The sequence below is a fragment of the Panulirus ornatus genome, chromosome 49, assembly GCF_036320965.1.
Source record: "Panulirus ornatus isolate Po-2019 chromosome 49, ASM3632096v1, whole genome shotgun sequence".
In the NCBI taxonomy this organism is placed as follows: domain Eukaryota; kingdom Metazoa; phylum Arthropoda; class Malacostraca; order Decapoda; family Palinuridae; genus Panulirus; species Panulirus ornatus.
In genome coordinates this window covers 8,080,099-8,095,204 of record NC_092272.1, presented here as the reverse complement: position 1 = coordinate 8,095,204, position 15,106 = coordinate 8,080,099, and the positions used below count along the sequence as shown (strand labels likewise).

Below are 15,106 nucleotides of genomic sequence, written 5' to 3'. Positions count from 1 at the left end.
AGACCATACAATACTAGGCAAGCTGCTGCGTCACATGATTGTGTGGCCATCAACTTAAGGGTGGGCTGTTTTGACAACTGCTTCTTTCCCTACACATCAAAGCCTTGGAACTTTCTCTATCTTCTCACATCTTTCCTAATAACTATGACCTGGCACATTTCAAGACACATTTTCCACATTCTCAAAAATTTGTAAATACTTTTTTGTCTTTTTGTTTCATAACTCTAGTCCATGGACTTTAGTCCATGGCTGGAGCCCTAGACATAAAAAACTATTGCATTATGTGCTTTTGCATTTTGCTGAGATCAGTCAAAATATACAATACTTAAAAGGCTGCATGGAAGATAATTTCATCCTAATCATTGCAGACATGAAAAAAAATTCATCAGCAAATCAATCTTGTTCAACTTGTACCAGTAAATGTCTTTGTGAATAAAAATACCTTCAGATGTAACATAAGAGTATTTCTAGACATAATTTTTTACATACTGAAGGCTCGTCATGGACATCCACATCAAGGTCAGGCTTTATCTGAAATACAGAGAAGTTAATGAAAAGGAAAAAGAAGAGATGAGAGAAAAGTATTTATGAATTTTAGAGGAAGTGAAAAACATGTCTATTAAAATATGCTAGGTCATAATTATTGGGAAAGACATGAAATGGTAGAGAGCTTCCAAAGCCTTGAGGTGTATGGAAAAAAAAAGTTACAAAAATGGCCCACACTTGAACAGCTACATAGGAATCATGTGATGCAGCAGCTTGGCGATTATTGCATGGTCTAGCTAAAGGTGAGGGCACACAAGCAGCTAGAAATATTTGTAATCAAGCTTTTACTTTGATTAAAATAAATGTATAACCATCTAATTCTCTGTGCATCTATCTATTCATTATCTTCAGCTTTCCTCACACTTGCATGAAGTGGATAATGAGTCTAAAACTTCTCAACATTATTCCCTTTCTTTAGCAAGTACAAATGCTACTATGACAGTTGAATATTTGCACATAAAACACCTTTCAAGAAATCAAAAATTATACCTAAAGCATCCTTGTCTTAAACCCCGCATCTCTTAAAAGTTACTTGTTCATGGTATCTGCTAAACTCTTACAGTCTAGCTATTCTTTTCAAATTTCAACCCTACTGTTTTTGCTCTTTACCATCCAAACATCCTAAACATCATTGTAGCTCACTGCAAAATGAAACAAAAATTAACAGCATTCAAAAAATGGCTTCAACAGCCTCAATGGTTGGCTGTTGCTTAATCAGAAAATAACCCCAGGAATATAGACAATCTTACTTTCTGCCTGTACTTAAGTTTAAACCTCTCAGACACAACATTTTCATTCATTCTTGTTTTTCTAATGTTTTCCTTGTAGTTTAGGTAAGTTATAGAAGTTATAATACAAACATATACTGTGTGTGTGTGTGTGTGTGTGTGTGTGTGTGTGTGTGTGTGTGTGTGTGTGTGTGTTATGCACAATAATGAATAAGGCTTTTTAACAACTTACAATGGGGAGGCAACTGGTTTAAAAAAGAAAAAAAAATCCAATTGGGTCCACACAGATTAACACCAGAATCAACTGAAAGTGGTTCCCATGGCACTAGCCTTGTTTTAATCACAAGTCCAAAGAAAACTGCACAATGACCTTACAAAACTTCATAAAAAGCAGAATCCTCTAGAAATGATTGGAAATGTTCCTAGACTGACAGATACTGTCTGTAAATAAACAAAATAGTAAATAACACCTGGCCTAACAAAATTTCCCTTATCAAAACACCTGCAATGATATATTTCATATAACTAAATAAGCAAAGCTATGATAATGATAATATAAAGGAATGGATGAAGGCAAGCATGTATGAAAATGAACATATGTATGCATGTTAGTAATGTCTGTGTATGTGCATGTATATGTTGATATGTATATATATGTATGTGGGCGCTTATGTATGTATATGTGTATATGAGTGAATGGGCCATTCTAAGTCTGTTTCCTGGTGCTACTTTACTGATGCACGAAACAGTGATTATGTATAATGAATAAGTAATAAATAAAATTTTGAATTTCACACAGTGGGTACAATGGGCACTATTGATGATGGACTCTGACTCGTAAGAAGGGGTGCATAGTAAAACCACTATTATAGAAAAGTCAAGACAATGAAATGTTCAAACAAATGAATGGTTTCCAATTTCAGCTGGCAACCTTTAGATGTCCAGAAAAAAATTGAAAAATTATAAAAGATACATACAAATATTTCAAACTGCACTTGCACAACACCACACTAATTAGTGTATCCACTACGCAGTGTTGAGTGGCACTGGTGGTTCCTTACCTTCTTATATGTGTTTTCTAGTGCGAAGTTTAATACTGGTTGCACAATTGTGTATTTTGTGCATCCTTGATTACTATCGCAAACAAAGGCTCCTTTAAAGCATCATTAGCAATTGCCTGACAGCTCCTCATAACAGTCTCTGTCTTACATGAATCACAAGAGGAAGGCTTTAAGCCTCAAAAAGGAAATGGAGTTGTGCAAGAGGCTGATTAAGGACAAGTCCAATGTGACACTTATGAAGGACTTCACCTTCTGTAAGATGACTATCAAGGCATCTAGGAGTGCTTATTTGCTTACAGATATATGTGTATCTGTATTTCCTTTATGCAAAGTATTTAAAAATAGGTAAAACATTTCAAAATGTGTGTGCAGTAGAAACTGTGCCAAAACTTCAGTGAAGGATTGAGGGTTAGCAGGTGGTGTACTGATTGGAGCACACTACTGTGTCAAGATCTGTGCTACTTGTGCAACCTGCTGTGTTAGGATCTGTACTACTTGTGCAACCTGCTAAAGTGACTGTCCTGCAACCCACTGTATTTATGTTTGTAAACATGGCACCCAAATGCCCAGCAACATCTCTTATCACAGAACAAGCACTTAAATGGAAGAGAATCTCACTGACCTTAGAAATGAAGCTAAAAATCATACAATGTGCTGATGCAAGCGAAGGAGTGTCAGCACAGAAGAATTTGCGTGAAAACTTCAGGAAGAGCTGGCGGGTAGAATAAGCATGGGTCCAAGGTGGAATGCGCCAGTTCCTGCCAGTGGGTCAGTCTCATAGTTACCACCATTGTACGTGGATCTGAGCTGCTTGTGCAACTTAGGTATACCTAACAATGTGATTTTCCTTCAACTCATTGTGATTATGCTTGTGAATAAGGCATCAAAATGTTCAACAACATTGCCTCCTATCCTAGAATCAGCTAGAAATCATTTGATGCACTGATGCTGGTGAGAGAACATCAACATCTAGGCGTGCTTACAACCTGGGTGAATCTACGATCCACAACATAAAGAAGAATTGAGAAAATTTTGAAGAACTGTGGTCCACACTACTCTAATCTCTACCAAGGTAACCACAAAACTCAGAAATCCAACTAAGGATATATTGAAGAAAATGCTCTTATCACATACAGAGCATTAGATACAGAAAAGCAGCCTTAGTAACCTTCAGCTCAGGTGTAAAGTTCTGAAGATCTATGTGCATTCATCTAAAGAAGACAACTTAGCTGAGCTGGAGCCATTTCAAGCAAGCAAAGGATGGCTGAATAAGTTTATTCAATGTCACAAGTGACATAACATGAACGTAACGGAAGAATCTGCCAGTGTTGAACACAACCCTGCTGCATACATCCCAATTTTTCTTTGCTTTTCAGTTCACTATAAGTGTGCAAGGATTTTGCAGATGAAAATCCCAACATAAAGCAACGAAAGTGCGATTTCTGAATCATCTAATATATCAAAAAACTCGAACTGGATTTTTTTATCTGAAACAGTGGAACACCAAGCAATTCAGATAACAAGAAGTTTTACTGTAATTACGCCTAAATCCAGGAAAGGTTTACAGGATTCTTACTAAGTTCAAAGTAGTTAATACAAGATGTTTCTAACAATTCTAGTAGAAGTTTCATCCTCTAACATAATGAATGAACTAAAGTCAAATTACTAACCTGCTCATGTGCAGCCATCTTCTCTTCCATAGTAAGAGAAAAATCTGAAAAAGAAGAAATATATATATATCATTATTATCATTTTGCTTTGTCGCTGTCTCCCGCGTTTGTGAGGCAGCGCAAGGAAACAGACAAAAGAAATGGCCCATCCCACTTCCATACACATGTATATACATACACGTCCACACACGCAAATATACATACCTATACATCTCAATGTACACATATATATACACACACAGACACATACATATATACACATGCACACAATTCATACTGTCTGCCTATTATTCATTCCCATCGCCACCTCGCCACACATGGAATAACATCCCCCTCCCCCCTCATGTGTGCGAGGCAGCGCTAGGAAAAGACAACAAAGGCCCCATTCGTTCACACTCAGTCTCTAGCTGTCATGCAATAATGCCCGAAACCACAGCTCCCTTTCCACATCCAGGCCCCACAGAACTTTCCATGGTTTACCCCAGACGCTTCACATGCCCTAATTCAATCCACTGACAGCACGTCAACCCCGGCATACCACATCGATCCAATTCACTCTATTCCTTGCCCGCCTTTCACCCTCCTGCATGTTCAGGCCCCGATCACACAAAATCTTTTTCACTCCATCTTTCCACCTCCAATTTGGTCTCCCACTTCTCCTCATTCCCTCCACCTCCGACACATATATCCTCTTGGTCAATCTTTCCTCACTCATTCTCTCCATGAGCCCAAACCATTTCAAAACACCCTCTTCTGCTCCCTCAACCATGCCCTTCTTATTTCCACACATCTCTCTTACCCTTACATTACTTACTCGATCAAACCACCTCACACCACATATTGTCCTCAAACATCTCATTTCCAGCACATCCACCCTCCTGCGCACAACTCTATCCATAGCCCTCGCCTCGCAACCATACAACATTGTTGGAACCACTATTCCTTCAAACATACTCATTTTTGCTTTCCGAGATAATGTTCTCGACTTCCACACATTCTTCAAGGCTCCCAGAATTTTCGCCCCCTCCCCCACCCTATGATCCACTTCCGCTTCCATGGTTCCATCCACTGCCAGATCCACTCCCAGATATCTAAAACACTTCACTTCCTCCAGTTTTTCGAAAGAAATGGCCCAACCCACCCCCATACACATGCCTTGATTCAACCCACTGACAGCACGTCAACCCCGGTATACCATATCGATCCAATTCACTCTATTCTTTGCCCTCCTTTCACCCTCCTGCATGTTCAGGCCCCGATCACACAAAATCTTTTTCACTCCATCTTTCCACCTCCAATTTGGTCTCCCTCTTCTCCTCGTTCCCTCCACCTCCGACACATATATCCTCTTGGTCAATCTTTCCTCACTCATTCTCTCCATGTGACCAAACCATTTCAAAACACCCTCTTCTGCTCTCTCAACCACGCTCTTTTTATTTCCACACATCTCTCTTACCCTTACGTTACTCACTCGATCAAACCACCTCACACCACACATTGTCCTCAAACATCTCATTTCCAGCACATCCATCCTCCTGCGCACAACTCTATCCATAGTCCACGCCTCGCAACCATACAACATTGTTGGAACCACTATTCCTTCAAACATACTCATTTTTGCTTTCCGAGATAATGTTCTCGACTTCCACACATTCTTCAAGGCTCCCAGAATTTTCGCCCCCTCCCCCACCCTATGATCCACTTCCGCTTCCATGGTTCCATCCGCTGCCAGATCCACTCCCAGATATCTAAAACACTTCACTTCCTCCAGTTTTTCTCCATTCAAACTCACCTCCCAATTGACTTGACCCTCAACCCTACTGTACCTAATAACCTTGCTCTTATTCACATTTACTCTTAACTTTCTTCTTCCACACACTTTACCAAACTCAGTCACCAGCTTCTGCAGTTTCTCACATGAATCAGCCACCAGCGCTGTATCATCAGCGAACAACAACTGACTCACTTCCCAAGCTCTCTCATCCCCAACAGACTTCATACTTGCTCCTCTTTCCAAAACTCTTGCATTTACCTCCCTAACAACCCCATCCATAAACAAATTAAACAACCATGGAGACATCACACACCCCTGCCGCAAACCTACATTCACTGAGAACCAATCACTTTCCTCTCTTCCTACACGTACACACATATATGTACATATTCATACTTGCTTGCCTTCAACCAATTCTGTCGCTACCCGCCCCACAGCAAATAGCATCGCTACCCCCCTACTTCAGATAGGTTGTGACGGAAAAAAAAAAAAAAAAAGCCAAATTCATTCACAATGTCTCTAGCTGTCACATGTAGTGCATCAAACCACAGCTCCCTATGCTTTTTTCCAAAGTAAAGCTTAGAGTAATAAAACTGCCACACAGGAATATATGAATAATCATCAAAAGTCTAAATGGCTAACAACAAACATATAGAAGCAAATTAGCCAAGAGAGACAAAATATTATGAAACTGATCAGCAAAATTAAGAAGTGAAGAACAGGGGATAAGAACACGTAATCATAGGCAACATCAATGAGATGGCATTGATAAAAGTTCAAAATAGACTGTCCTGCACACTAGAAGTACAGGAAACATCCTCATCCAGTCCCCTTCTCTGTTCCTTCCTTTGGGAAGAAAAAAAAAAAAATATATATATATATATACATATATATATAAAATATATATATATATAAATTTTTTTTTTTTTTTTTTTTATACTTTGTCGCTGTCTCCCGCGTTTGCGAGGTAGCGCAAGGAAACAGACGAAAGAAATGGCCCAACCCCCCCCATACACATGTACATACACACGTCCACACACGCAAATATACATACCTACACAGCTTTCCTTGGTTTACCCCGGACGCTTCACATGCCTTGATTCAATCCACTGACAGCACGTCAACCCCTGTATACCACATCGCTCCAATTCACTCTATTCCTTGCCCTCCTTTCACCCTCCTGCATGTTCAGGCCCCGATCACACAAAATCCTTTTCACTCCATCTTTCCACCTCCAATTTGGTCTCCCTCTTCTCCTCGTTCCCTCCACCTCCGACACATATATCCTCTTGGTCAATCTTTCCTCACTCATTCTCTCCATGTGCCCAAACCATTTCAAAACACCCTCTTCTGCTCTCTCAACCACGCTCTTTTTATTTCCACACATCTCTCTTACCCTTACGTTACTTACTCGATCAAACCACCTCACACCACACATTGTCCTCAAACATCTCATTTCCAGCACATCCATCCTCCTGCGCACAACTCTATCCATAGCCCACGCCTCGCAACCATACAACATTGTTGGAACTACTATTCCTTCAAACATACCCATTTTTGCTTTCCGGGATAATGTTCTCGACTTCCACACATTTTTCAAGGCTCCCAAAATTTTCGCCCCCTCCCCCACCCTATGATCCACTTCCGCTTCCATGGTTCCATCCGCTGCCAGATCCACTCCCAGATATCTAAAACACTTCACTTCCTCCAGTTTTTCTCCATTCAAACTCACCTCCCAATTGACTTGACCCTCAACCCTACTGTACCTAATAACCTTGCTCTTATTCACATTTACTCTTAACTTTCTTCTTCCACACACTTTACCAAACTCCGTCACCAGCTTCTGCAGTTTCTCACATGAATCCGCCACCAGCGCTGTATCATCAGCGAACAACAACTGACTCACTTCCCAAGCTCTCTCATCCCCAACAGACTTCATACTTGCCCCTCTTTCCAAGACTCTTGCATTTACCTCCCTAACAACCCCATCCATAAACAAATTAAACAACCATGGAGACATCACACACCCCTGCTGCAAACCTACATTCACTGAGAACCAATCACTTTCCTCTCTTCCTACACGTACAAATGCCTTACATCCTCGATAAAAACTTTTCACTGCTTCTAACAACTTGCCTCCCACACCATATATTCTTAATACCTTCCACAGAGCATCTCTATCAACTCTATCATATGCCTTCTCCAGATCCATAAATGCTACATACAAATCCATTTGCTTTTCTAAGTATTTCTCACATACATTCTTCAAAGCAAACACCTGATCCACACATCCTCTACCACTTCTGAAACCACACTGCTCTTCCCCAATCTGATGCTCTGTACATGCCTTCACCCTCTCAATCAATACCCTCCCATATAATTTACCAGGAATACTCAACAAACTTATACCTCTGTAATTTGAGCACTCACTCTTATCCCCTTTGCCTTTGTACAATGGCACTATGCACGCATTCCGCCAATCCTCAGGCACCTCACCATGAGTCATACATACATTAAATAACCTTACCAACCAGTCAACAATACAGTCACCCCCTTTTTTTATAAATTCCACTGCAATACCATCCAAACCTGCTGCCTTGCCGGCTTTCATCTTCCGCAAAGCTTTTACTACCTCTTCTCTGTTTACCAAATCATTTTCCCTAACCCTCTCACTCTGCACACCACCTCGACCCAAACACCCTATATCTGCCACTCTGTCATCAGACACATTCAACAAACCTTCAAAATACTCATTCCATCTCCTTCTCACATCACCACTACTTGTTATCACCTCCCCATTTACGCCCTTCACTGAAGTTCCCATTTGCTCCCTTGTCTTACGCACCCTATTTACCTCCTTCCAGAACATCTTTTTATTCTCCCTAAAATTTAATGATACTCTCTCACCCCAACTCTCATTTGCCCTTTTTTTCACCTCTTGCACCTTTCTCTTGACCTCCTGTCTCTTTCTTTTATACTTCTCCCACTCAATTGCATTTTTTCCCTGCAAAAATCGTCCAAATGCCTCTCTCTTCTCTTTCACTAATACTCTTACTTCTTCATCCCACCACTCACTACCCTTTCTAAACAGCCCACCTCCCACTCTTCTCATGCCACAAGCATCTTTTGCGCAATCCATCACTGATTCCCTAAATACATCCCATTCCTCCCCCACTCCCCTTACTTCCATTGTTCTCACCTTTTTCCATTCTGTACACAGTCTCTCCTGATACTTCTTCACACAGGTCTCCTTCCCAAGCTCACTTACTCTCACCACCTTCTTCACCCCAACATTCACTCTTCTTTTCTGAAAACCCATACTAATCTTCACCTTAGCCTCCACAAGATAATGATCAGACATCCCTCCAGTTGCACCTCTCAGCACACTGACATCCAAAAGTCTCTCTTTCGCACGCCTGTCAATTAACACGTAATCCAATAACGCTCTCTGGCCATCTCTCCTACTTACATAAGTATACTTATGTATATCTCACTTTTTAAACCAGGTATTCCCAATCATCAGTCCTTTTTCAGCACATAAATCTACAAGCTCTTCACCATTTCCATTTACAACACTGAACACCCCATGCATACCAATTATTCCCTCAACTGCCACATTACTCACCTTTGCATTCAAATCACCCATCACTATAACCCGGTCTCGTGCATCAAAACCGCTAACACACTCATTTAGCTGCTCCCAAAACACTTGCCTCTCATGATCTTTCTTCTCATGCCCAGGTGCATATGCACCAATAATCACCCATCTCTCTCCATCAACTTTCAATTTTACCCATATTAATCGAGAATTTACTTTCTTACATTCTATCACATACTCCCACAACTCCTGTTTCAGGAGTATTGCTACTCCTTCCCTTGCTCTTGTCCTCTCACTAACCCCTGACTTCACTCCCCAGACATTTCCAAACCACTCTTCCCCTTTACCCTTGAGCTTCGTTTCACTCAGAGCCAAAACATCCAGGTTCCTTTCCTCAAACATACTACCTATCTCTCCTTTTTTCACATCTTGGTTACATCCACACACATTTAGGCACCCCACTCTGAGCCTTCGAAGAGGATGAGCACTCCCCGCGTGACTCCTTCTTCTGTTTCCCATTTTAGAAAGTTAATACAAGGAGGGGAGGATTTCCGGCCCCCCGCTCCCGTCCCCTCTAGTCGCTTTCTACGACACGCGAGGAATACGTGGGAAGTATTCTTTCACCCCTATCCCCAGGGATAATATACATATATATATACACACACACACACACACACACACACATACATATATATACATATGAAAATTTCAAGTAAAAAAATGAAAAAGACATCGTCCATACCTTCTCCCTCTTTAGATTACATTTTTTCATAATAAAATTAAGATTCTTAAACATAAAATATATATATATATATATATATATATATATATATATATATATTTATTTTTTTTTTTTATTATACTTTGTCGCTGTCTCCCGCGTTTGCGAGGTAGCGCAAGGAAACAGACGAAAGAAATGGCCCAACCCCCCCCCATACACATGTATATACATACGTCCACACACGCAAATATACATACCTACACAGCTTTCCATGGTTTACCCCAGACGCTTCACATGCCTTGCTTCAATCCACTGACAGCACGTCAACCCCGGTATACCACATCGCTCCAATTCACTCTATTCCTTGCCCTCCTTTCACCCTCCTGCATGTTCAGGCCCCGATCACACAAAATCTTTTTCACTCCATCTTTCCACCTCCAATTTGGTCTCCCTCTTCTCCTTGTTCCCTCCACCTCCGACACATATATCCTCTTGGTCAATCTTTCCTCACTCATCCTCTCCATGTGCCCAAACCACTTCAAAACACCCTCTTCTGCTCTCTCAACCACGCTCTTTTTATTTCCACACATCTCTCTTACCCTTACGTTACTCACTCGATCAAACCACCTCACACCACACATTGTCCTCAAACATCTCATTTCCAGCACATCCATCCTCCTGCGCACAACTCTATCCATAGTCCATGCCTCGCAACCATACAACATTGTTGGAACCACTATTCCTTCAAACATACCCATTTTTGCTTTCCGAGATAATGTTCTCGACTTCCACACATTCTTCAAGGCCCCCAGAATTTTCGCCCCCTCCCCCACCCTATGATCCACTTCCGCTTCCATGGTTCCATCCGCTGCCAGATCCACTCCCAGATATCTAAAACACTTCACTTCCTCCAGTTTTTCTCCATTCAAACTCACCTCCCAATTGACTTGACCCTCAACCCTACTGTACCTACTAACCTTGCTCTTATTCACATTTACTCTTAACTTTCTTCTTCCACACACTTTTCCAAACTCAGTCACCAGCTTCTGCAGTTTCTCACATGAATCAGCCACCAGCGCTGTATCATCAGCGAACAACAACTGACTCACTTCCCAAGCTCTCTCATCCCCAACAGACTTCATACTTGCCCCTCTTTCCAAAACTCTTGCATTTACCTCCCTAACAACCCCATCCATAAACAAATTAAACAACCATGGAGACATCACACACCCCTGCCGCAAACCTACATTCACTGAGAACCAATCACTTTCCTCTCTTCCTACACGTACACATGCCTTACATCCTCGATAAAAACTTTTCACTGCTTCTAACAACTTTCCTCCCACACCATATATTCTTAATACCTTCCACAGAGCATCTCTATCAACTCTATCATATACATAATCACTGTTTCCCACGTCAGCGAGGCAGCGCCAGGAAACAGATGAAGAACAGCTAATCCACTCATATATAAACGCCCACATACACACATATACATACACATAAGCAGACATTACATACATACACATGTACATGCTCATATTTGCTTGCCTTCATCCATTCCTGTCCCAACCCCACCCCACAGGAAAACAGCATTGCTATCTCCTGCATCACACACACACACATATAGCATGAAATTAACAGTCATATAAACCTGACTACAAAATCAAACCCTAATTTTTGCACAGATACACTATTATGATGTTGATGATAATGACGTACGAAACGTTGTGTGCATTATTCAGTCAAGAATGCTTAAAAGTAATACAATGCCTTTTACAGCCAACAAGACAATGGTATGCTAAGACTAAAAGTTTCACTGGATAGGAAGATTACCCTAGGCCCCCTAAACCATACCCTCAACTGCCACACTACCCATTCTTGTATTTAAATCACCCACCATTAATACCTGAACCCTCGCATCATAACTGCTGACACAAACTTAGCTTCTCCCAAATACCTGCCTCTCTTCCTCACTCCTCTCACTAACAGGTGCTTATATACTAACACTCACATACCTCTTGTAAACTAATAAATACATATAATAATACCACGATAAAGTAAAACTTCAAAAGCAAATTTATCAAAAATAGAGATGTAGAACAAGGTGGAATTAGTGTTAATGAAAAATGAAGTTCATCAAAACAATACAAAAACGAGGTGACAACACTGGGGAGACAAAACAAAGTTCATCAAAACAATATAAAAATGAGGTGACAACACCTGGGAGACATGTCAAAACAAGGCTTTGTAGTGCTTGCCACTATCTTAGCAAATAAGCTCCCATCATGTCTGTTAAGTCTCCCTCAAAAGGTAGAGGCCTATATCACTTGTTTCCTGATTACTATATCATTGTTATGTGGTGTTTCATTTCATGTGAGGCAGTTTTTCACTTTACTATTTCCGTATATATAATGTATACAGTGTTCAGGGAGACCAATTTGGTTAAAGCACTGCAGCAACAACATCTTAATTTTCGATTTGCTATGAATTTTTTTATATCAACTTTTGTTCTGTCAATTCATATGAACATAATTCAGGCAATTCAGATGGCATGCACCATGTAATTCTGGTATGTTGTGGTTTATTTCAGCAAATTTTGGGGATTTGTTACTCTTGCTGCTCTAGTTGCATGTAATATGAGGAAGCAAACACAATATGCAAACAAACCTCACAACAAATGATTACAAACACCAAATATTCTTTTTAAGTAACATGCAAAATAAAGGGAACCTTAGATTTTCAAGAGAACTTTAGTAATTTCATAGGTCATATTGTTAAAGTACCTGTTCAGGGTCACCACAAAAATAACCTAGGCACTTTAATGAAAAGCATTATCAACTGACTCTTTATACATAGCAAAAGTGGTTTAGACCTGTGGAGGATGATGATTCTGTACAATCTGCAATAAAACTAAGTAACACACTTATACAAATCTTAGACCTGTGGAGGATGATGATTTTGTACAATATGCAATAAAATTAAGTAACACACTTGTATAAATCAAAAGAACCAGTGAAAATCTCACACAATATCTGAAATATACCTTAACATACAGTCATACTTGAAATATACCAAAGATATAGTCATCCATAATGATTACATGCAGTTATAGGAAGTAAACAATCGGTGAATACAAAACACTTTAGAACATAATTCCTTTAAATGAATAAAACTTACATTGTATCATTCATTTCTTTTATAAACATCCAAAATATAATACATCTAGATTGTTGAGAATGTTAGGTTAGGTTTTTATTGGTTAACTGCAAAATGTCTTTCCCTACATTTATCCCTCAGTATTTCCAGATCACCATAGCCCCCATTATCATTACCTCAATACCAATCGTCACACCATAAATGTAAAGCTCCAAAGTTGATAATATGCATTTCTTCCAAATCCGTTTTCCTGATCATAGCCCTCCCTACTTTTACTTTCCTCTCATCAAAAATAATACTGCAAATCAAATCCCTCAGTCTAAGTCACTTCTAATCTGTACGAGGAGTCAGTCTACTAACAAGTTTTTCCAAATCCTTAAGCAATCTTTGTGGTGGCTGAGGGAAGGAACTTATCTTTTGCTTGTGCAATCATATTCCTGGATCACCGACTTTACTTGAAAATCAAAAAGTTGGAGTGGTCACTAAGATTTCTTAATTTCACTTTCAAATTTTCCTTAACTAGATTAGGGTTAACCAGGTTCTCAAATATTCCAAATGAAAAATGGCTAATACTACAAGAAAAAGAAAATCCTTTACACAGAGGGCACTGAAGGAATAATGCTATTAAGAAGGCTGTAAGAGACAGATATATAAATCTAACTAAGAGATGGAGAAACATTTAACAGAATATAAAACAAATCTATCAAGCAACACCACAAGGACACAGAGAACGATAAGTCTAGTATAGAAGAACCCTGTGGACACTAACCTGGATATCATTTAGGAGTAACTATATGTAACCAAACTCAATATAATAGGAATGGGGTGATTCAAATACCAACATCTTTTCTGGTTTAAAAAATGGCTGGTGGTCTTACTTGGGTTTGCCATTATAGCTTGGAATATTCAAGAACTTGACATATTCAAGTGTATAATGCAAAAAAAAAAAAAAATTTACGAATCTCGAGTGCAACAACTTTTCTAATATAAATCTGTAAATCCACACATAAAGGCACAAAAGTTAATCACTACCCGGATAGTTATCTCTACTTCAGACATGATAGGGTGTGAATCACGAGTTAGCTCGCCCTAAGTACAGTAGTGGCCTTATTTCCCCTTGACACCATACCAACTCTGCAGTGAACCAATGAATTTATAACATGGGCATCATACAACACCCAATGTATGTACAAGTATATAAAAAAAATCATGGGAAAAAGACAAAAATAATAGTAATAACAAGATATCGACTACAACAATGTTCACACTTACCTCTTCCTTGTCAGCTGTGTCACTGATCGCCAGCTGGGATTATGCGAGTGAGAGCCTGCGACATTTGGCAACTAACCAGTCTGACGACTATCATACTCATATATATATATATATATATATATATATATATATATATATATATATATAAAAAACCAAAGCTAATTTTTGCTAATTTTTCACTGTTAATCTTTTGCAATATCCATTCACACCGTAATCAGTAGCTGTAGGTAAAACAGGAAAACATATAAAACAAATCAAATGTCACTGTCAATGATTTCTCTAAGATGACAATACTTTTCACATACTTTCCTGTAGTTTCAAAATCTATCAATTATAATTTTGAATATACTAAACATTTGTTTGGTGTTCAAATTATAATCTAAATTACATTATTATGCCTTCAATCTCTAGAATTTCCCTACATTCATGAAAATATTTTACAGTATTGACACTACTTTTACTTTTCACGTCTTAGCTTTCCTCACATAACAATATCTTAAGAATGCCCTAACATCCATTAGAGAATATGACTACATTTATGGACATCATTTCACTTTTACATACACGGAAATATCTA

General features: G+C 39.4%; 1 protein-coding gene across 5 annotated transcripts in view; it reads right to left on the bottom strand.

Moving 5' to 3' along the window:
* LOC139764382 (aldehyde dehydrogenase, dimeric NADP-preferring-like) overlaps positions 1 to 14,598 on the bottom strand; it is a 70,449-nt gene extending 55,851 nt beyond the window's left edge. For 3 of the 5 annotated variants that reach the window (XR_011716353.1, XR_011716352.1, XM_071690946.1), the window contains exons 1-2: positions 4,006 to 4,028; positions 2,958 to 3,093 (exon numbers count right to left, since the gene is read on the bottom strand). Coding sequence is in view for 2 of the 5 variants with exons in the window: in XM_071690946.1 (XP_071547047.1) it covers positions 2,958 to 3,093; positions 4,006 to 4,013 (144 nt within the window). In the remaining 3 variants the exon portion in view is untranslated. Of the gene's footprint in view, positions 1 to 2,957; positions 3,094 to 4,005; positions 4,050 to 14,529 lie in introns of those variants that run through there. The other 2 variants (XR_011716354.1, XM_071690947.1) reach the window with 1 other exon arrangement.
* Between the last annotated feature and the right edge of the window lie 508 nt (positions 14,599 to 15,106).